At 34.8% G+C, this 22,589-nt stretch overlaps 1 protein-coding gene across 3 annotated transcripts in view; it reads right to left on the bottom strand.

Annotated features, from left to right (window-relative positions):
* The window catches only part of LOC100678715, a 25,254-nt gene continuing 2,665 nt past the window's right edge, over positions 1–22,589 (bottom strand). The window contains exons 2-10 of one of the 3 annotated variants that reach the window (XM_008218430.4): positions 13,955–14,068; positions 12,169–12,549; positions 11,257–11,538; positions 10,225–10,585; positions 9,567–10,019; positions 9,109–9,490; positions 7,962–9,033; positions 7,185–7,869; positions 1–7,021 (exon numbers count right to left, since the gene is read on the bottom strand). In XM_008218430.4, coding sequence (XP_008216652.1) covers positions 6,951–7,021; positions 7,185–7,869; positions 7,962–9,033; positions 9,109–9,490; positions 9,567–10,019; positions 10,225–10,585; positions 11,257–11,538; positions 12,169–12,549; positions 13,955–14,068 — 3,801 coding nt within the window. In that variant the 3' untranslated portion in view covers positions 1–6,950. The remainder of the gene's footprint in view (positions 7,022–7,184; positions 7,870–7,961; positions 9,034–9,108; positions 9,491–9,566; positions 10,020–10,224; positions 10,586–11,256; positions 11,539–12,168; positions 12,550–13,954; positions 14,069–22,589) is intronic. The other 2 variants (XM_031927749.2, XM_008218433.4) reach the window with 2 other exon arrangements.

The raw sequence follows: 22,589 nt of genomic DNA on the forward strand, positions 1-22,589 counted from the left end.
TTTTGTTGAGAACATTATTCCTCTTTTATTTAACTTTCGCAGATATGGAACGCACGAACATATAGGAATTGCTCTGACGCATTGAACAGCGATGAAGAGAAATTCTTTGTCATCGTCACATAAATTTTTTTTCTTGATGTATGTTTCATTTTATTGATCAATTATTCCGATTACAAGATTTCGGTCTGATTACTCGCTTGATCCTTCGACGTTTCCTTTTTTGCGAAGTTTTTCCTCTTTTCTCCTCTAAATCTATTTCGCTAATTTTCGTTCTCTCTCCTTCATTCTCGCGCTTTCTCTCCGGTCCTTAAACTCACTCCTTCATTGTTCGTTCACTCTTACATTCATTATGCATCTTGCTTATACACTTCAAGTACACCATTTTTCATTACCGTTTTTTTTTTAATTGTAGTTAACAAGCGCTGAATTTTCCCAGCATGAGAGTGGCATTTGAACGTGTGCAACAAAAATGAATAAACAGCGACATATCACAGTACCGTACGCAAAGCTTGTATGAGTCGCAGATAAAATATAGCATTAAAGGCCAATATAGCGACACTACTTTTTATTATTATTATTTTTTTTAATCCCTTTAATATCCCTCAATTGTCGTACATATAGGGAGAAAATGTCTCTTTATTTTATTTCCTCTCACTGTAGTTTTAAGATTTAAACGTATTTTCGATTTTCCTTATTGTATTTTTTACGATTTTTTTTTGTCGTTTCCTTTTTTCGCTCAAAAAACCACCTTATTTATTTTACACAATATTACATGTATATATGATCTATATCCGTGATTTTTCTGTTGACGTTAGCTTTGCACGAAATAGAGCTTTCATATATTTTTATTATTCGCTTTTATTTAAAGATTAATATAACAAAGTAGTTAGAGACGGCCGGGAGCTACTCTGCTGGAAACTGTATATTTTATGCTTTTAAAGTATGACACGCATGGTCTCACACGATATGCGACAAAGACAAAAGTACAAAAGAGCGAACTGCCGACGTTTTGTAGACAATTCGTGCAATTAGGCTTTTATTTGTTTATTATTATGTATATTTTTTTTTGTTCAGCAACTCCTAACGCCGTGTGCATATGTAGATCCAGAAACGTAGCTCCCTCAAGAAGCGCGTAAAAGCATCACAAGAAACTCTTGCGCTTGTACTTCGCGGCGACGATTTCTTTTACTTCGCATCCGCGAAAGTTTTACTTTTTTTTTTTGTATAAAAGAAAACAAAAGATGAAAACTTTAAAGTGAAAAGTTCCGATTAATTTTATCCTAGGTAATGCGCTAGTGAAATCATTACGTACGTACTTTAACTAGGATTTTTAAATAAATAATAAGTGTAATAAAATAACTTAAGTATACTTTCTTCTTACTTAATACAAAATAACACGTTGTGCTTAAAACATCCCTTAATCGTAAGGTGCACTTGCGAAAAAAATTATTGAAAAAATTCCATGTACTCTACGCATTCAATCAATTCTATTAAAATTTTAGACTTAAAATTCTTCTTGACAAGAATGTTTTTTACAAGTTGAATTATTGTACAAAAAGCTACGATATTAAAAACGTAAGATCTGGAATCTTTGCTATGATTTTTTTGTGTGCAAATAAATAATAATTTCGTATATTAATTATATGGTACTTTTAAGATTTCATCAACGCATATCCCTCTTTACGAGCTAAATCCTAACACTATAACATGAAGCGCAAATGAACAAAGTGTGAACGCTCCAATAAGACAAAAAAATAAATGATTATTGAATTAGGGCACAAGAGTTTCGTTAACCCGCCAATACGCCGGCTTCTCTCAACCCACAAAGGGACTTTGGCAACGTACTTAAGGTTGGCAACGATAATCCTTTCGTGTTCCTCGTCTCTCCCTTTCGCACATTATCTCATACATTAAACACGCATTCGCTCGTCCAATTTATTTTTTTCACGTACGGTCGGGCATTAAAGCCACTTATCTATGCACATATAATAATAATCATAATAATCATATTATAATAATAATTATTCTGTACATATGATTCACACAATTACACATACTTGACACGTAACTTTTCTTTTTTTTCATTTTATATCAGGCACGCATTCGCACGTATCTTCAATTAACTTCAGTTATGTAATATATATCATCTGAATTATACATATACTTAGACATAGTGAATACATGTTTATGTATATGTGTAATATCAATATTTTAAATAGTATAGTCGAATAAGTTTTTTCTGATTATTGGACATTGACCGTTAATCGTTTAATAATGCGCGTTTATATATATACACAATATGGAAAAAGTGTTCAACACCTAATAACAAATTATACAGCTTTACAAAGTTAACCGAGTCGCATTCACTTTGTTTCTTCCTTTTTTAGCCACATTTTTTTTTACTTTTTTGTTTATTGATTTTTTTTAACAGTCTTCGATCGAGAGAGGTGATACATGCCTTATCAGTCCTTCCAAATTGGGATAAATTAATGATCAGTCATCTAAAATATGTGCTCTGTGTAACTTGTTACTTTGATTATTTAGAAAAAATGAAATATCAGTGTATAATATAATGCTAATATCGAAAACGATTGATATTGAAAGAAATCTTGTCAAGCAGACCTTTATACGTAACAAAAGCGTCAATGAAGAACTTACAAAATTATGAAAAATTGATGTTGTTAAAATACAAATAAATATTTAACATCAATCTAGTCGCATCACTATAACAAATCACATTTACAAAAGATGACAGCAATAGCTTTAAGCTTATCACGAACTGTCGGGTTAATGGTTTGTATCTCAGGCATTCGACTGAATTTTCCGTGGAATTGCTGCATTGGATTACTTTGTCGAATAAAACAGCATGAAAAAAAGGTAACAAGAATTTCCATAGGCATAAAAATCTCTCGACTTAACGCACGAATTTATCTCTTGCAATTGAATTTACGTGCGCCAAAGGAAGCTTGCTTTTCTTGTTTACTGCCAAAGAAAGTACGAGTCGATTTCTTTTTTTCTTTTTTAATATGTTTTTTTTTTTCATTTCGTTACACGTATACGTCGTAAGTTCATGACATTCTTTTATTAATTTGCGACAAAGGTGACTTTATCTTGCGCGTTAAAATGAAAAGTATATCGCTAAAAAATTTGTTGAGTTGTTTTTCTACGAGAATGAATTTTTATGTAATGAATGTGAAATTAAAAACAGATTTATGTCATCGCGAGGTTCGAAGTACTTGAAATTTATGATGCAATGAGATCGAATAATTGTATATAAAGTTGTAAATAAAGAAGTTTCATTCTGAATAGTTTGTTATTGCAGTTTTTCTTTTACATTATAACTTTTGCTGGTTTATCAATTTCATATTAATGAAAATATCTAGAATAGAGTAAGAAAGTAATTGTTTTGTTAATATACATTACAGACTTTCTTCAATAGAGTAGAGATACTTTGAAAACAACGTTTATAACAAGAAAATACATACTAATCTTGAAAACTATATCAGATGCGTAATTTCTCAAGTTGTATTTGTTTGAACATCTTTCATAAAATTTCATAAAATAATTTATCATTTGAAGTTTAGACATTTTTATTTAAAATTATATAACAAGATTTGATTCATTGAATTAACTATGAACTTTGTATATGTTTACATAATACCAGTTTTATCGTTTCGAAAAATTATCACAACGATATGATAAAATGCAGATTTTGAACACTTCGAAAATAGTAGTAACTCCATTTTCTTTAAAATAAAAAGTGCGTAAGGAGAGAATTACTGTATTCATATCGAAGCTATATTGAATAATTTGTTAATAAAAACAATTTTAATAAACGTATAGTGCGTGTTATTCTCACTTCTTACACTTCATTTTTCAAAAAAATGAAAGAAAAAGAGGGAAACAATAACAAAGAGCATTTTCTATTTAAGAATTTTCATATAACCTTAAAAAAAAAAACAAAAAAATATGTCAAAAAAAAAGAATAATCACCTAACGAATTAGTAATTGATTAGCGCTTAATACTAAAAACGCATTCACGTTTTTTTCTTAACTAATTTTCTCAAAGCATACATTTCCACGATAAAGCATTACTCATTAAAGTATTAATATTTAATTGTTTTTCGAGTTTCTTTTATCGATGGGCATTCCTCGCATATAAAAAGATTACTGTTCAAAGACATTTGCAAGATTCATCGTTTTGCTTTCGTCGACATAATTCATTGTTAGAATTGGATGTAACCGTTTAAAGTGACAAAATCCATGACTTTTGCCATGTGTCCCCGAACAAACGAAAGAAATAACTTTAACTGCCCTAGAAAAACCACAAGCTGTTTTCTAAGATTTCGGATTCACACTTGAAATAAGATTTAAAATATATTTTTTATATAATACTATGATTTTTATAAATTAATTTTCCAGGATTAAAATATACTTCTACTACAGGAAAACTATAATGTTCTATTGAAAATAAATTGCTTTTTAACAATACAACTATTAACTTTAAAATATTGCGCAGAAATCATGCCAATTATAAAAAAAAAACAAAACTGAAATTCTAGAATTTAAAAAATTTAATCTTAAGTTTAATTATATCCAATTAAATTAACTTCAGAAACAATTACTTCAATATTCTTGGATACTAGATAATTTCTTTCTTATATGTAAAAGTTATCGAAAATCATCTGTGCAATATTTAAAAAATAATAATAATTTGTAGATTTTTTTAAACACTTATTAATTTTGAAATGATCAATTTTTTCGTCAATCAGACATTTTGCAAAAAGAAATTAATAAAAAAAAAATGTTTTCCGGGCTACTAAGAAAATTTCATTTTTTCAAATTCACTCTTAATATGTACACGCCAGTAACTAGTAAATAATTTTAATAATAATATAAAAAAAAAACAAAATAAAAATAGCAATCATTGGCGAGGCACTTGTTTGTTGAACATTAAAGCCAGTTTACTGAACAAATTTGTTTACCTTCTCTTGTTTCTTTTTCACTTTACAAAATTTTATGCCTCGACACGATTGCTCGCTAAGACATAAATTACATGGCACAATGGGAAATCCCTTAAACTTGAAGTACCCGTATCTTTTTTCTACATTGCTGAAACCTTTACATGGACATTGGACATTTTTCGTTACGACTCATACTATGTTATATGTGACGTTAATATTAAATGAACGCGCAGCAAAAGAAACGTGCACATGTATCAAATCACCGTGACTTTAACGTAATTTTAATACCTTTCTTGTACATTTCAATATGACTTTATAAACCTTGAATAAACATACTTTATCCATAAACAATTTATCAATCATCATAATTTATCAGCTCAAACGGTAAAGTTACTCTTGGTATCTCCTTTTAATATTTGCAATATAAATATTTAAAAAAAGTGTAATTTTTGAAATAACAAATTGTTCAAGTATTGCGAAAAGTTGTCCATATATGCATTATGTATTTGATACAAGTGTCATTATTTTCCAGGAATTTTCACTTGTAATACTTAAAGTTTCCCTTGTTTTATATTACAGTCAAATAGGAAGGAAAAAGTTTCTTTTCTTTTTACGAATAGTCTTTCCATCTCCCTTAAAGATATATATTTATATATTTACAGACTATATGTTGCGAAGGACACAGACTTATTGGGTGAACTTATCTAGCAAATCTGTGAACAGCAATCTTTTCACAAAACATAACAAAACTAACTAGCGCAACGATTTCTAAAGGTGATTTCTCTCTTCAAGCAATCAATCACAAGCGCATTTTATCCTTTACCATTTACGCATACTTAAAAATTAGTTATTTATATTCATTGAATGAGCGAGTTTTTGTAAAAATTTATCATTTTTCGTACGCATTACTCCTTTCACATATTTTTTATTTCGTTCTCGCTTTTTAACGTTTAATTATTTTTATTCTGCACTATACCGTTAAGCGCAGTGCTTCATAAATCAGTTTTTATTTTTCACAAAATCGGTCAATGCACAAAAAAGCGATTGTTGACATTGTTTTATAGTTTTTTTCTTTAGGAAGTATTTACGAGATACTTTCACTGTCTCTGTGTTATGGTTATTCACGATAGTCAGATTAACTCCATTTTTCAAGAATCTTAAGTTCCATCAGTTCAGAAACCATTGTCTATCTGGATTCCCGTTATTACGCGAAAACCACAACTCATCCAATTTCACTTCTAAGCTCTTCGACAATTTTTCCCTCGCAGAGGGAACCTTATTAAAGTATATACATTCGCAGTGTCTATACGTAAAAAGGTACCTTTTCATGACCTTTTCAATTCTCTAACAGTGCTAAAATGTCCCGAACTTTTGATTTCCTCAATATCGAATTATAATGTCTATATTTTCGATAAATAGAAGTGACTGACGTGTGAACCCTACAAATATATTAATGCTTTACTTCTGGGTACTCTGCTCGTTGCCACGAGGCACTGTACATTTCATTCAAGAATTTTAAGTCTCCTACTTCTTTTTTATTAATTTTTTTTAGTTGCATGCACTTGCTATCGTTTTCACACGCATATGTACACTACTACCTCCTGAGGCACTGGGTTGCGCCACTTGGCTTCGTTGATTCAATGTTCTATTTCACTGCTTGAATCAATATATTCTTCTACATGACTGCGTTTCATTTCAACAAAGTTCTCGTTTTTTTCGCTTTTATTTTTCGGGCACAGTTCAACTGTGCATTTACTCTTGGTCACTTCATGAAGTTCAGACGATTTGGTCGCACCAGCACTAAACGAGCACTAACGTCAGACGTGTGACAAACAAGGCAGTTTTCATTACGAATAAAATGTATGTAAGAATATATGTATGTATTAATGCCTGTGAAAGTGTACGTATAATTATGTAGTGTGATTTCTGTTTGAATTGTGTAAAAGCACTTTATTTACTATTCGTCTACTGTTTGTGAAGTTTTCCTCACTGTCCACTATAGTACTGCACACGGCCGGATGATGCTGACCCTGTTTCTCGCATCACGTCGTCCCAAGCTGTATTTTCATGAAATCAAACAAAATTATAAATTACTATTGTTACAATGTGTTTGGACAAATTTTAGTATATAACAATTTTAAAATTAGATTTTTGAAATGCGTTTTCTAGATAATTAAATTAGTTGTACCAAATGTAAATAAAAATACTCAATAATCTTACCTAATCCAACAAAGGAAACAATCTTGTCATGATTAAAATTTTGTACGTGACTTTCATCAGGGGCAATGTAACGCGAAGAAAAGTCCTCCTTTGGTTGATTTCGGCACTTTTCAATGACTGGTTGTGATGGATGCGGATGAGGTAGCACATATGGACCTTGAAATCTCACTGGGCAGCCCATGTACGACATCGTCTGAACCATAATCGAGGGCATCGGATGAACAGGTATATATGGGTTCATCGGGAAGTTCGGATTAAATTTGTCAACTCTAACGTGCTTGTCGAACATGGGTGGCTGTCGAGAAAAGTTTGGCGGCGAATTTGAGAAACGTGACAAGTCCGGACTAGCCGTTGGGGTTTCTTCTTCTTCCTCCTCTTCTTCTTCTGACAAAAGAAGTTGTTCATTGACTTCAAAGCCAAAAGTCAGCTCACTAAATTCTGAGTCCAAGCTTCTAGATTGATCAGCAATGTTTTCGTCTAGAAGAATCACTGCTGGTCGTGCACTACTCGCTGCACTCGCTGTACTCGTTATACTCGTTATACTTGCTGTAGAAGAGTTTGATTTGTTCAACATCTGTATTTCTGGAACTTTTTGTTCCTTTTCGAGCTTAGTAGTGGAGTTTGATTGCTTTGACTTTTTGTTTTCAGTATCATCAACTGGTTTGTCCTGCCGGTTGCTCAAAGTCTGTAAAATAAATTAAAAATAATGTTTAAAACATATAAAAATTGAAATATTCATTTGCTGTATTTCAATTAAAAATGAAAAACATTGATTACCTGTTGCTGGTATGATACTTTTGAAGTATCTTTAGGATTCACCTGTGATTGATCTTTAGAAGCTTTTGGTAGCCTTTCAATTTTATTTACACGAATAGTATCAGTATCAATACTAGGTCGGAATTGCTGAACCGGCTTAATATTATTAGTTATCCTGGACTTTGTTGAATCAATAGTTTCGGACGAACCTGCCGTTGTATTATATACATTCGTCATTTTCTTTACTTCTCTATCTTCTGATAATGATTGATTTGGACTATTAGACGGCTTTACGTTTTCTTCAAGTTGAGAGCTTGAAATTTTTACGGTATCACGCGATTCATCCTTCTGTGTTTGAAGTATAGGATAATCACGTATACCGGAGCTAGAATTTTGCGAGTGATTCTTACGTACTCTTGTACCGTTATTTTTCGAATTGGCACTGGAGTCTCTGCTGCTTTCACCATTGCTGTTACTTTCTGAATCCGGTGAAGGAGAATAGTTTGACAGCGGTTCGGGTATTTTGGGAGGCAGTGGATTAGTAGGTGTTGTCTCGTTTGAATTTGGACTAGAATTGTTACTTGACTGTTTATTTTCCTGCTGCAATTGACTTTGTTGCATCTTTTCTATATCCTGCACATATTTGACAACTTTGATTATGGCCTCATCTTGTGCCTCTGTTTTTTTGCTGCTTTCAGGTGATGTCTTAGATTTCGGCATGGTCGGTGATGGTGGTTTGTCGAGACTAAGACTCCCACCTTGCTGGCTAAAGTTATGTTGTCGTATTTTTCTGTCTGAGTGTTGCAACTCATCTAAGCTAGGGTAATAATCGTTGGGAAGTTTCTCTGTTTCGGCATTGCTCTTTGATGAAGCAACGCTAGGCCATGTCGTGTTGATCATGCTTGGCATTAAATTCGATATGTTAATAACTGGCCCTCCCGACATATTCAAGGTTGCCATACGTGCAATATCAGCGTAGCTCGCCTGTGGTGCATTCGATGATGAAGTAGCAGTCTTCGAAGAATTATGTTTGGAGTTTGATGTCACAGGCAGTGAATGAACTGAATCTAAGTCACTGCTATCTGATTTATCACTGCGAAATAAAATTTTTACACAATATTCGTTTTAAATATAATACAATTTTAAATAAAATGTTTTAAATGTGTACCTTGGAGGCATGCTGCTAGCAGATTTTCGTCTAAGTTCAGGGGATAAAGGCGTTCTATAATCGTTAGAGAAACCTCTGCCGCGTTGTAGATATGATCCAGAGCCAGAAAGATTTTGTGCTCTACCTCCACTAGAACTTCTACGTTGTTTCTTGGTCTTTTTCTTCTTATTAGTAACAACGTGAAACTCGGTTTCAGCTTCGTGTTCGGTATTTGCCTTTTTTACAGAATTTCGACGACTACTATAATCGTCACCCGTGTCATTGCAGTAAATGGCCTGACCTTCCTCTGTACCCCAGGATCTACGATCGCCTCGAGAATCGACTGCAGTTGCGTCGCCAGTACTACGCTGCTTTGCACGACGTAAAGCTATGTTGATCGAACCTGCATTAAAACATAAATTAGTAAAAAACATTTGAATAGTTATTTTTGCGAAAATAGTAATAGCATTATTATTTACCATGTTGGCTGGATACACTGCTAGATCCACTAGAAGTTGCGCTTTGTTCTGTAGTAAGATCCTCGAGTTTGGTCTTTGAAATTTCCTCTAAAGAATTTGACTTTTGCAATTTCGTTGGTATCTGTTCCCTTTTAATATCTTTATTATCCCGAGATCTCGACTTTGTATTCGATGCAGTTTTTACTTTAACAGTATTACTGGTCTTGCCTTTTTTACTCTTACATTCTTTGTTCTCAATGAAACTTAATAAACTATCGATATCGTCGTCTCTGTGACCCTTTACGTTCTCGGCTTGGTAGACTATGACGTTCGGCTCTTGGGCATTCTTTCGTCGCGATTTCTTTCGTTCTCCGTTGTAGTTTTGAACGGAGTTGCCGTTTTCATCAAGTGACTTTTTCTCTCCGGATAAAGACGATTCTTTTCCCGCAATGTGTTGCGCTGTAAGCCTAGAAACTGTGTCTACGAGATTAAAACCTGCATACAACTTACAATGATTCATGTTAAGGATACACACCCGGACAAATCAAAGTAAATATGGTAATAGGAACTAAAATTACATTAGAATAATTGCATTATCATTAATGTAATAATTATAAAAGTCAACTTTCAGCACAGGTGTACAGCCTTAAAGTATTATTAATTTTACCATAAAACTTACCCATAGAAATATTAGGTGACGGCCAGGACATCACAGAGTAAACATTTGGGGGTCCACTCATGACACATTTTATGTTGTTGTTATATGGCGGAAAGGGAAGCGAACTCGTCCCCTCCGTTCCATTAGCATTGATCTTTGACTTCTCCAGCTTAGTGGTGTGTTCGCGAAATGTTGGAAACTCAATGGTCGAATCGACAGGGGTCTGAGGTATATCGATGGTTGCACGCGATATGAACTGTAAATGCCGGCGGTGATCGATAACTTTCATTTCAGTTCCTTCGTCATCCTCTGCGTCCAGTGAGCGAGGCCTCTGAACACCTCCGAGCGCGGCTGAAGCATTTCGCTCGCTTGCAGCACTTTCCTGTAACATTATATATATTTTTTATATTAAATTCTTCATCTATACCCATAGCTGCTTGTAAAAAAAATAATGTAATCTCTCATCCAACCAATCTTTTTGATCTTAATAGAAGTGTCCTAATGTTTTAGATTGGTTAGCTTTATACACTTATTACAAATACTACTATTACATAAATCAAACAGAGTAAGTTCTAAAAATGTCTCTAGAGCAGTTAGTTTGAATATGAATATGGGTTAAAAGAATGAAAACAATAAAATTTAGGTATAATGCTAAAATAAATAAATTCAAGAGGAACAAATCAAAAGGCTACTGCTAATCATACAATTATGAAAAAAAAAACATATTGTTGGATATCAAGATATATAGAGTTATATCTTCTTTTGATGAATTATTAGAATTCGTGCTAGTGACAATTTTAAGTATACACATTTTTATTTTCGATACATTTATGATATATTTGTCAATGTAACTATTAATTATATATTTTTTAAGCAACGCAGAGTGATCGGTAAATTCTTAGCCCCTATTTTATGTATGTGACAATGAAACCTGAAATTTTTGGTTTATTTCAGCATTTTAACTGTTTGAAAGCTGATTCAGATGAATAACGAACTTCGTATGATATGTAATGACTTTAATCCCACGTAGTTTGCGAGTTCACTTATACAAACCTCGAAATCATCCAGACTGATCTCTATACAATCTTGTTTATTGTATACTGGAGGTGGGTTGTCTGACTCGAGCATCTCATTTGTTCCAAGCTTTACCCTGTTACTGTTTCGTTTGTCGCGCAACTCGCTTTCAATGTCACATGAACCACTTAATTTAATATCTTTTTTATCCTTTTCTTTTTCTTCCTTTTTAGAATAACGATCGTACGAAGGTTTATCCAAAGATTTGGATTTTTCTTTATTAGTCCAATCGTATGCAGATTTCTCTTCAGATAAACCCTTCTGAAATAATAGACATGTATTATTATAAAAAAAATAAAAAATAAAAAAAAATAAAAAAGGCCATGTATTATTTTGGGTTGTAGCATATAACATTATTCTTTGAATCTAACTATTATCGTTTACAGAATAGAATGAAATAATGGTTGTAAGTAATTTTGCTTTGCTATTCTTGAAAGTGAACCTGCATGTGAGAATCGCCGAGTATAATATGAATGATAATTTGTGAATCAAGTATAGAAACTTTACTTAGGATCTACTTATGCATTATATTAGAAGGTTTATGTTTGAAGTTCTTGAAATTAGGAATAAAAATTAAGGTCTGTATGATCACGTACAAAGTCAATATTTGTCTTGGAATTCACATCTAAAGTATTGTGCATGCGATATAAATGTGATATAAAAAAGGTATACAATGACATTTCATAAATGTAGAATAGTCTACGACTATGATAAACTTTAAAGAAACAAATAAATCTATAAGGATAAAGCCACATAGATATAGCCTGCACTTGAGAGTTGAGGTGAGAAGAAAAGATCCAGAGTATTGGTCCAAAGATTCAGTACAAGAAAAAGATAGCGGAAGAGAGACAGAGATAGAGAGCATAAGTAGAGTGGAAGAGGAGTGAGTACCTTCTTCTCGAAGACTAGGTCGAAGTTGGCGAGGGATGCGAGCGTGTGGGTGGCGTTGACGTTGGAGGGCAGCGAACCACCTTCCCGTTGCCTGGCGGAGACGCTGGGTCCGGTGTGCTTCTTCTGTTTACGCCTGCCGGCGGCGTATGTGTGCGAAGAGCCTGAGGCCAGGTAAGCGTCGAACTCGGAGTTGCAGCCGGGCTCGCGCGCTAAGTTCTGAAGCGAGCCCCCGTGCGTCAGGTGCTCCGAGACAGAATCTCGCTTGTGCCGTCGGCTGCGATTCGAACCGGGCAGACAGCGCGATGAGCCGCCACTACTGCCACTCGTCACTGTCCAGCGGCTCTCTTCGCTCTCGTCGGCTTCCGCTTCTTGAAGTAGTTCCTACGTGCGGCACATTAACACAGACGGACCGAGGTCAGACAGGCATTTTTTCAGTTTGTTTGTTGTTTATTTCTTTATTATTTCATTGCTTTGTTTCTCTACTTTTTGCCAAATTGCGAGCAGAGATAACATCCTGTGCCACACTCAGCCCAATTCAAAGACAAAAAGGAAAAAGATATGTCTTTAGAAAGAAAACTAGAGAATAAAAGAGAGAGGGGGAGAGAGAAACCAAGATGCACCCAACAGAGAGAAAAAGCAAATAAATGGAAAGGAGTGCCAGCGATGACAGAGTACTTTGATGGAAATCTGATCGAAAATAGCTCTACGATCTAGACATTCCATGAGTTTAAATCTAATTAGAGAATTATAAGAAACCTTAACTTGGCTAATGTTAAGTTTATTTTACTTATTAGGTGCTTGGATTTTTTATCATTTCGTTTTTTTCAGTTCACAATGTCATACATGACATTCTTACAGGTTTTTCTTCCATAAATCAGAGAAAAGAAATGTTGACTCATGGTGAATTGCATTATATAACTTTTAAGAAAGCTAGTGATGAACATTTTGATCAGTTTTTGAATAAAAGTTTATTCGAAAAGGTTTAGAAAGGCTTAAATTATTTTAATATTACGCGTAGTGTTTAGAATTTTAATAAGAAAATATGTACAATTTTTAAAGTTATTAACGAAATAGATATGTAATAATATTGAAGTGATGATAAACTATGTTTATTGGATGAATGTTGATATGAAGTTGATCAAGTATGAGATGATAATAACTATAAGCATTTAAAATACAAATGTTTGCAATATTAATCTACCCCCTTATGACTGATCTAAATAAATTTAAGTATAATTTGATCACTCTGCGCTAGTCGGATGATTTTATATACTTTGTATAATTAATACATAAACATTAAAATGAATCAGTATTGTCACTAGCACGGTTGTTGCAATTAGGAATTCAATTAAGGAATAAAAGCCAACAGCTCTTATAAACAAAGTCGTCAGATACAAAATTATCTATTTTAAGATAACACTTCTAACCTCAACATCATAAAATATAATTTTTAATTTAGAGTTAGATATACGTTTTGTATAACGTTTCTATTGTTCCTTTAAAACAATAATTTTAAAATATAATATTGATGGGTAGCATTGTCACAATGAAATTTGAAAATTTGCTATTTGGAGTCTAGTTATTCTTATAAGTTTGCTTCTTATCGCTAACTTATATGTATTTTAAGATTGAAATGTAATTCATAAAAGTAACTAGAATGAAGACTTTTACTTAATCAATTGTTCAGTTATAGTATTTAAATTGAGTAGCACACAACTAACTTATTTTTTACTTAAGAAGATAACAAAAACACTCACATTCAAACTTAAAAAGTAAAAAACTGTACCTTAAAAAGATTGGATTTTCCTTCACGATCTTTGGGACATTTGTATGTGATTGCTTCATCCAACAATGCTCGCAACTCTCCTTCGTTTAAGGTTGACAGTGTTGCAGGTTCTTCCTATAAATTAAAAAACCATTACAATTAATAAAATACTTAAGAAATCAATAATTTATTTATTTACTACTGCTTGATGTAATATAAAAAAATCATAAAGTATAACATGACGTCATTTTAATCAATTTGGGATAAGGGAAGTAAAAAGTATATAAGATAAATTAACCACAGACGATAAAGACACAAGAAGAGGTTCTGCATGTTGCACAAAGAGAAATTATAATTACAAAGCAAATTGTTCAATTATATAAGACTTAATAAAAGATACATTGATTATTTTTATATTACACATTGTTCATAAACATTTTTTTATCAAAAAGCTGAAAGTAACTGTAATGTCAAATCATCAATCAAATTATCAAAAAAGAAATTTAAGTTTGAAAATATTAAATTTTATTTTAAACCACCAGGGTCATCAAGACATACTCTAGTAGCCCTAGATTAATAACCCAACACATTGAAGATCCAATGAGAAGATACTTCTAAACCAAATAGTATCAACTAATAAGGTAAAAACAAGTTTTCTCAACTTATCGAATAAGGGAACTATGTCATCCAACTCAAACTGAAAATATCATGCCACATATAGGCTTAATTCCTAATGTGTTAACATGACTTTGATCAAAGACTTGTTACCGATGTTACTTAATTTATAAGCTTAAAATATATTTAAAGAAGTTAACATGAATGTATATATTCCATTTTTATAACAAAAGAAGTGACTTAATAGGATTGGAAGCACAATATCTGTGGATATGTAGATGATGGATAAATTGAGGTTTCACTTATTGGATTGTCTCCTGAGCAATGCGTGGTATTACTAGGAATTGTGTGTTCGCTAAGGATAAATATTCGCTTGCTCAAAACATAAGACTAGGTAATCTCTTCATGAAGCAGGTCTAACCGTGTGATGATAGTCACAATGTCTTTAATATTATACACAAATATTTACATATGTACTCTACAATGCCAATACATAGAATTTGAAGAAAACATTTAAAATCAAAACACAATCACTAATGTTTAAATCTTTATGATTATTTTTGAGTATAACTTCCAATACTTAACAGATATCTACTTGTTTATATGAGCCCATTATATTAGACATTATGCAAAGACGATTACATACTCTTAACCTCTCTTTTATTTTCCATCTGAAAGTGCATGGAAAGATAGAAGCTTGTAGAACTGTTGGTTTTGCAATAAAAAAAATATCATAGTTGTTTCAGATTTTTGTACAAATTTGAGCACTTATTGGCTTCAAAATGTTAGCTTGAAGATAAAAACCTTATCTTTTGCCAAGTCATTATGGAATTGGTCAGTGCGAATCTCTGGATATTAAAATAATTCGCCACGTTTGCAGAGAAAAAATACTCTTAAACCGGTTGCTTTTTAGCATCGGGCACTACTCTAATCACTTACAACGATACTTCTGGCTATAGCCTAATCAGCGACAAACAGATACAAATGATCGAACAGTTTGATACCAGAGAGCACAAAAAAGAGAGAAAACTGTCATCTTGGATCAGTGCTGAAACCACGCATCATTAAAGAGCAGATTAAAAACCTGCACTCCTCTCAATCATTCTAAAGTCAGCCATATTCCCTTCTTATTCTAATCACTCGAAATGGCAAGCTGCAGCGAAACATTCAATCTCAGTGTAACTAGATCCCATCGATGAAGAGGGCCACTGCTCAGTCAATAAGGAGTGTGCTCGACTTTTCGACTCTTTCGACTGCTGCTGGCCCAGAAAAGTGATTGGAAAAAATCACTATAAAGTCGCAGAGTGAGCGGGAGCAAGAGAGATAGATAGTGTGCGAATATAGGTAGTTCGGAGTGAAAAGAGAATAGACTTACTTGAGAGGCATGAAAAGAGGAAAAAAAGTAACGCGGGCCGCCGCCTGCTGTCGCCGTCGCTGCCAGGCAGTGTGCCGACGGTGCGGAATTTATATTTTTAGAGGACACCCAGATATCGGCGTTCGCCTTTGCGCTCCGCAATATAGTCAGAGGCAGTCAGAGAGTCAGAGAGTCGGACAGAGAGTATAAGCCGCACCACCGCCGCCGTCGCCGCCGCCGCAGCTCTTGCCTCGCGACAGTGGAGCAGAGAGCGAAATGCAAAAATGTACGTGTGTACGTGCCGCCGTTTACGCCCCGACTTCCGTCGTCGCCGAGGAGAGCGGGCGGACGTACGAACCGCGGAACGCAGAGACTATACGAAGAGAGTGAGAAAGAGACATAGATAGAGCGAAAGAGAGAGGAGGAAAAGAGACAGTCTCGCAGACCCACACACACACACACAATATCGCACACGTATAGACAGTGCCTCCGCCCGTCCTCGCGGCAACCGAAATCCCCGCCGCTGCCGCCGCCGCCACTGCTGTCGATTCTCCAAGGACTACCTACTCTTCCCGAGAGCTTCACCGCAGGACGTGCTGCAAGGCCGCAGAAGCCGCTGGACGGGCTTCACAGAGGCAGACACTCGCTGCTGCTGCTGCTGCTGCTACTACTGCTGGGCACTGTATACCGCTGCCAATACTGCTATACGCGTACAATACGTCCGTGACGAGGAGAGAGAGACGAGCTGACTGGCGGCGAGTGGCCACCACCGCCGCGCTGCGCCGGGTTTCGCGCGAGCGCGACGACGACGACGATACGCACACACGCACACGCGCGCGCGCGACTCGCACGCACCAACGGCGGACCGACGGGACACACTATACTGCTGGTGCGTGTGTATCGGTATACAGCCGCAAACAGCGAAATAAAGAGAGAGAGAGAGAGAGAGAGAGAGAGAGAGAGAGAGAGAGAGAGAGAGAGAGAGAGAGAGAGAGAGAGAGAGAGAGAGAGAGAGAGAGCCAGAGCAGAGGCTATAATTCAACGACGAGCGGACTCGGGCGCGGCAGCACCGCAAGCGAACTGCTCGGTCGGCATGGTCGGGTCGCCATTATGAGCCACTGCCGCTCTCTTATACTGGAGCACTCTCTGCCGAGTGGAGCTGCTGGTCTACCTATATATATATATATATGCGACACACGGACTCGACCATTGCAGGAGTGTAGACTCGCGACCTGGAGCCCCTCTCGGTCGGCTGCACTAGGCTCGTAGATCTCGCTCTCTTTCTCTGTCTCTCTATAGCTACGATTTTGAACATACTCCCAAGCATAATTATCGACGGGTTTTCGGAGCCTCGCTGATTATCGCCGACAATTGGGTCACTATCCGCGCTAATTCACGGAGCTTTTGGAACGTTTGATAAGGGTGGACTGTTCTCGGAACCTTTAATAAATTAAGACTGAGTCATTGCTTCATATTCGTAATGTACCGAGTGTGCGGTCTCGTATAGGTATACGTGGAAGATTATTAACTAATATAACGCGCTGCACCTGTATCGATCAGGCGGTTCAAGAGAAAATAATCAAGAAACGCTTGAGTGCAAAAGTACATTTATTCGTGCTTCTTGTTCTCGGCTGTTGTTTGCACTCGTATACTGAATTATACACCCATGATCCGAAACGGCTTTTTAGTGCAAATTATTAATAGCATTTTAATATTGAAAATAATGTCAATATTGTAACCAAAAAACGGGCATCATTCTACTGTCTGGATATGTCCTGCATGTTACTACTTTACCTGTTATCCCAAACACCAAATTAGCTAAAAATTTCTAAATCGAGAATCCAAAAGTGACTTTTAGAGAAGAACTTATGCCACTATGCTGATATAAATACCTTGGGAAGAAATAAGTAAATTTATAAGATTTCTTTTTCAATTTACCATTCCTTGAAAACGTATTTTTTATCACTATCTCGAACGATATATAGAACAGGTTTTTTTTTAGGTGACTGCAGTAGAAAGAAACGTGGTGGTCTTAATTTAAGTAGGACATTATCTTTTTTATAAAAATTTCGGCTGTTCAGTCATTTTTTTTATCACGAACAAGCTCATTATAAGTTTAAATAAAACGGTATGATATCGTATAATTAACAAATTTTCGTTGCTCACTTTTATAATTAATTCAAACCATCGGCTACGAAGTTTGACCGCAGATGTAATGTTCTACCTCGAGTTTCACGAAGTCGTTTATTTTTACACAGAAAATTTAAGGAATGCTATAACGGAGATAACTTTTGCGAGAGAGTTTTCCCAAAATTGCCGAGAGAAGTTCGCACTTAATAGCTGACTTTCATGAATTCCAAAGTACCATTAGGCTTAGCGTAAATCTTAGTTTGTTAAAAACACGTGCAATTTGATTTGCTCTTCTACGATAAATCTGAATGTCAACAACAACAAATATTATGGATGCATTCTCCAACATTGTATTTCAATATTCTTCTAAATTTAAAAGTATATTACTTTATCATTCAATAAAAATAATCAGTCATAAATAAAAATTTTTATAACAATGGTGTTAAAAAAATGTTTAGTGCTGTATAATAATTCTGAATAGAAGTTAAAAACATAACAAAAATGTCATACACAATATCATCATGGTCTTTGGGGCCTTTGCACAGATGGGAATTTATAGAAAGAAAAGAAACAAATAATACAAAAAATAATATTGACTACTATATCTACGTATATGCGAAATGCAAAGCAGCTTATTTCATGGAAATACTGTGTATTTTGGGTTAAATATGTATTTAATGTAAAATAATGTATTAATATGTATTGGTTCATTGTATTATCCATATATCACGGGATAAACAATTGTCCAACATTAAAAGGGGGTTATATACAATGTTCGCTAATCGAGTTTCAACTGTATATTATTACAAAAAAGGAAAACTTGACTTGAAATATGCCATTTTCCACACGTCCTAAATTACGAATAAAAAGGATCTGTAATTACAAAAAAGGACAATGTGTAGGAGAAGGGGGTCCTAGCTCGGATGGAAGATGTTAGTGATATTGCCCTTCCCCGCTTTTTTAATGACAGACTATACTAATTAAGAAAACTGAAAATTAAGAAAAATGTCATTGTACTCATGGCATTCAATATTATTCCTGACTAGCGGGAAAGTAGATTACTTACCTCATGTGACTTTATGCTCAAGTGAAAATTGTGATATGAGATAAATAATGTACTTTCGCATGCACTCGTGTTAAAAATATAAAACTGAAAATCATAGTTAATTACAATCTTGCTTATGCATACTTTTTTCTACATAACATAATCCATTTATTATTAATGTCACGTTTGCACATGAAAACAACTATCATTCAATAATTTCAAACAGAGTAGTTGTACAAAGTACTTTACTCTGACAATTTCCATTTTGTAAATTCGATATTTATTCGAACTACGTTCTAATTAATATTGGTAAGCGGTAAGCAGTAAGTACAAGAAAAAAGAAAAACCAAAAGTATTTCAAATGTAACATAATGAATGTTATAATGTCGGTGTCACACATTTGAACAATGCATGCGATTTTTCATGATGGTGATGCAATCTCTTGCATACTTTATTCCAATGAGTAGAACTTGCGTTTCATAATATTTTATAAAATAGAAACATACTAATTACCAGGCACTTGTATCTTTGCATATTGATGAATACAGGAATAAAAATAGCACTTTCTCAGGGTATCTACACTTAAATCTCAAAGATGATTGAAAAATTTCTTCACTGAGAAAAATGCTATTAAAAAATTTAAATATACTACTATAATCTCAAAATTACAACTTTAGTATGATTTTTCGGGTTCATGATATAAAATATTATTTATAGCACAGTGTGGCTAAAATCCGCTGTTAAGTCACGCCTATCTGTGACTAAAGTAGTCATTTTTGCACCGTGTTTATCACACTCGCTACGCTCGTGTGCTAACCTCACGGTGCAAATAAGGACTATTTTAGTCACGAATAGGCAAGACTTGCGGATTTTAGCAGTCTGTGCTATAAAATTTTATACGATACTCTTGACTTAAATGGTTCGATTTTACACGGCGCTTAGCGCCCTCGCTACGCTCGGGTGCTAACTGCGCCGTGTAAAAAAGAACCATTTAAGTTAGACGTATCGTAATGTACTATTATTGTTCAATTTTAAACTTGCATTGTATTGCAATATTTTTTATTATAAAGGTACCACGAATTTTTATTGGTAAAAAATCTTTATAATGCAAGCTTCTTAGATCATTTTTCTCATTAATAATGATTGTGCAATACTTATCATTAACTATCAAGAAATTGTGGAAAAATTCAGAGAATGTAAGTACGAAAAATATTATGATTTGCTCCAGGAGCAAGCAACGAAGAAAGTATGCGAAGAATCCGTAAATGTCAATAAACGTTTCTAATGTAACGCAATTTCGTAACAACCACTGCTCGACCATACTCATAGTTTTCTTACCAAGTATGCACACGCACAGAGAGAAGCTGTCCGTGTCAGTGTTTAAAATTCAATTTCCCACTTCCCATTACGTCCCATTGGAGAATATAAATACTTGTCACTTCCAGATCTCCCACACAAAAACGCGCCAGTTTGCTTGCGCTCGCGCCACAGTGGGGAACGGAAACCGGAACGAGCGGAGCAGCTCCCTTACAAAATCAAAATATATAGGACTCTGACGGCTGAGATTACAAAGACTCATTCCTTCAAAGGCCATTCTCGCGAAGTAAGAATTATTCCTCGCGCAAGCGAGCTCACCGCGACGAATGAATTGCAAATATACACTGGACGGAAGTGCATAGTTGCACGTGTGCAAGGAGAATCTCACGGGCTAGATCGAATAGATGAGAGTCCGTTTTCAACGCCTTATAGTGCTGCAGCCAAGTTGTTTATGGTTACGCTTTCTTCGAAGATTAATCTGATAACCGATAGGAAGCTCTATCGGTAATAAGTTAAAAGCATACGTCAATGGAGGAAAGGGTTTTGTAAAAATTAATTATCGCGATAATCGATTTTAATCATTGAGTAATTCATTGATAATTTTATAAAAAAAAATCTTCGTCGATGTTGTTTCTCAAAAAATAATAAATAAATAAATAAAAAAAATAAAAAAAAAGTTGATCAATCGCACGATTGTGTTGCATTGTTGGATAGAGTAAATAGTTACAGTTACAAACATTGTAATTCACGCATTGAAGTTTTAAACTCAATTATAAATTTAAAATGCCAATTATTGAGTTCGAAACAAATCATGTTAACCATTATCGTCATCGTGTTAGTAAGCAAATTACTGCGTGATTTGTATAGACTACAATATTATTCGATGCATTAATGAACCGTATTATTACCAACTTGATACGAGGGTAATGCAGCCTTTTTACTTATAGCAATGAAACGCTCAAGCATGACAAATTAATCCGGGTGACTTTTTGATAAATCAAGCTGAGCACGACGCTACCAGCAGCGCCTGGCACCGAGGGGCAAGCTTTTGTATACATTTGTCTCGCATGAAAAAACAATATATATATCTCGCCCAGAAAATGGGCGACAATTTTTTTGTTATTCACTCTTCTTCTCTCGCGGACCTAAAAGCGTGCCACGTTCCAATCCACACGACTGGAGCGCTTTATAAAGTAACCGTAACCGAATATTATACACGCGAGTGACGCAATCGCCTCGGCCGCGCGCTAGCTCTCTCTCTCTCTCTCTCTCTCTCTCTCTCTCTCTCTCTCTCTCTCACACACACACACACACACGCTACATCGAGTGTATACCAGGTCAGAGACGCCCTCGATTCGTAGGGAATCGAAAATAAAAAGAGCAACAATAACAACAGTCATATATAGTCAAAAATAAAAAAACGTATTAACGAACGCATCGAGGCAGTTCTTTCGTTTCTTTCAGTTTCAATTGAAAGTTATCGGCTTCTTTTTATATCCTCTCTCTCTCTCTCTCTCGCTCTCTCTCTCTCTCTCTCTCTCTCTCTCTCTCTCTCTCTCTCTCTCTCTCACTCGACTTTTTTCCTCTACTGCTTTCAATTTTCTGTAGAATAGTAGAGAAAAATAGAGCAGTTTTTGAAAGGATGAAAAAGTAACCAAATTACTTCCAATTCAATTTGTCGCGCATAAAAGGGAAAATGCAGTGGAAGTAGCAGGACAAACGATTTGATTGTTTTCGGAATGATACAACACGTTATTTATTTACGTTACATTACTATATGTAGAGCTCCGACTCGCGAACTCAATGACACAAAATGGTTTCACCTCGGTTTTTGCGTCGATATAGGGCAATTATTGCACTTATCAAAAAGGTTCCAAGACCAGCTGTTATTGGGGTTGATCGTCATTCGAGTTTAATTTGCGTAGCGCAACATTCGAAAACGTGCGCTGGAGACCGAGTAGGTATTGATTTTTTGGGGTACAGCTCATATTTAATGCTTATTTCTACGTCAAAGTTGTCAAATTTACTAATTACACAAGTTAAATGGATGAACGATGAAAAGTACAGTTGATGAATTTCAGGCGTTGTAAATAAACTATCGTCAGGATAAAAATTTTCATATACAATGCTGCAATGGAAAAATTTTCATATACAATGCGTTTCCAGAGATTCATCGCTATTATTTTAAAAAATTT

Source organism: Nasonia vitripennis, chromosome 3 (genome assembly GCF_009193385.2).
Source record: "Nasonia vitripennis strain AsymCx chromosome 3, Nvit_psr_1.1, whole genome shotgun sequence".
NCBI lineage: Eukaryota > Metazoa > Arthropoda > Insecta > Hymenoptera > Pteromalidae > Nasonia > Nasonia vitripennis.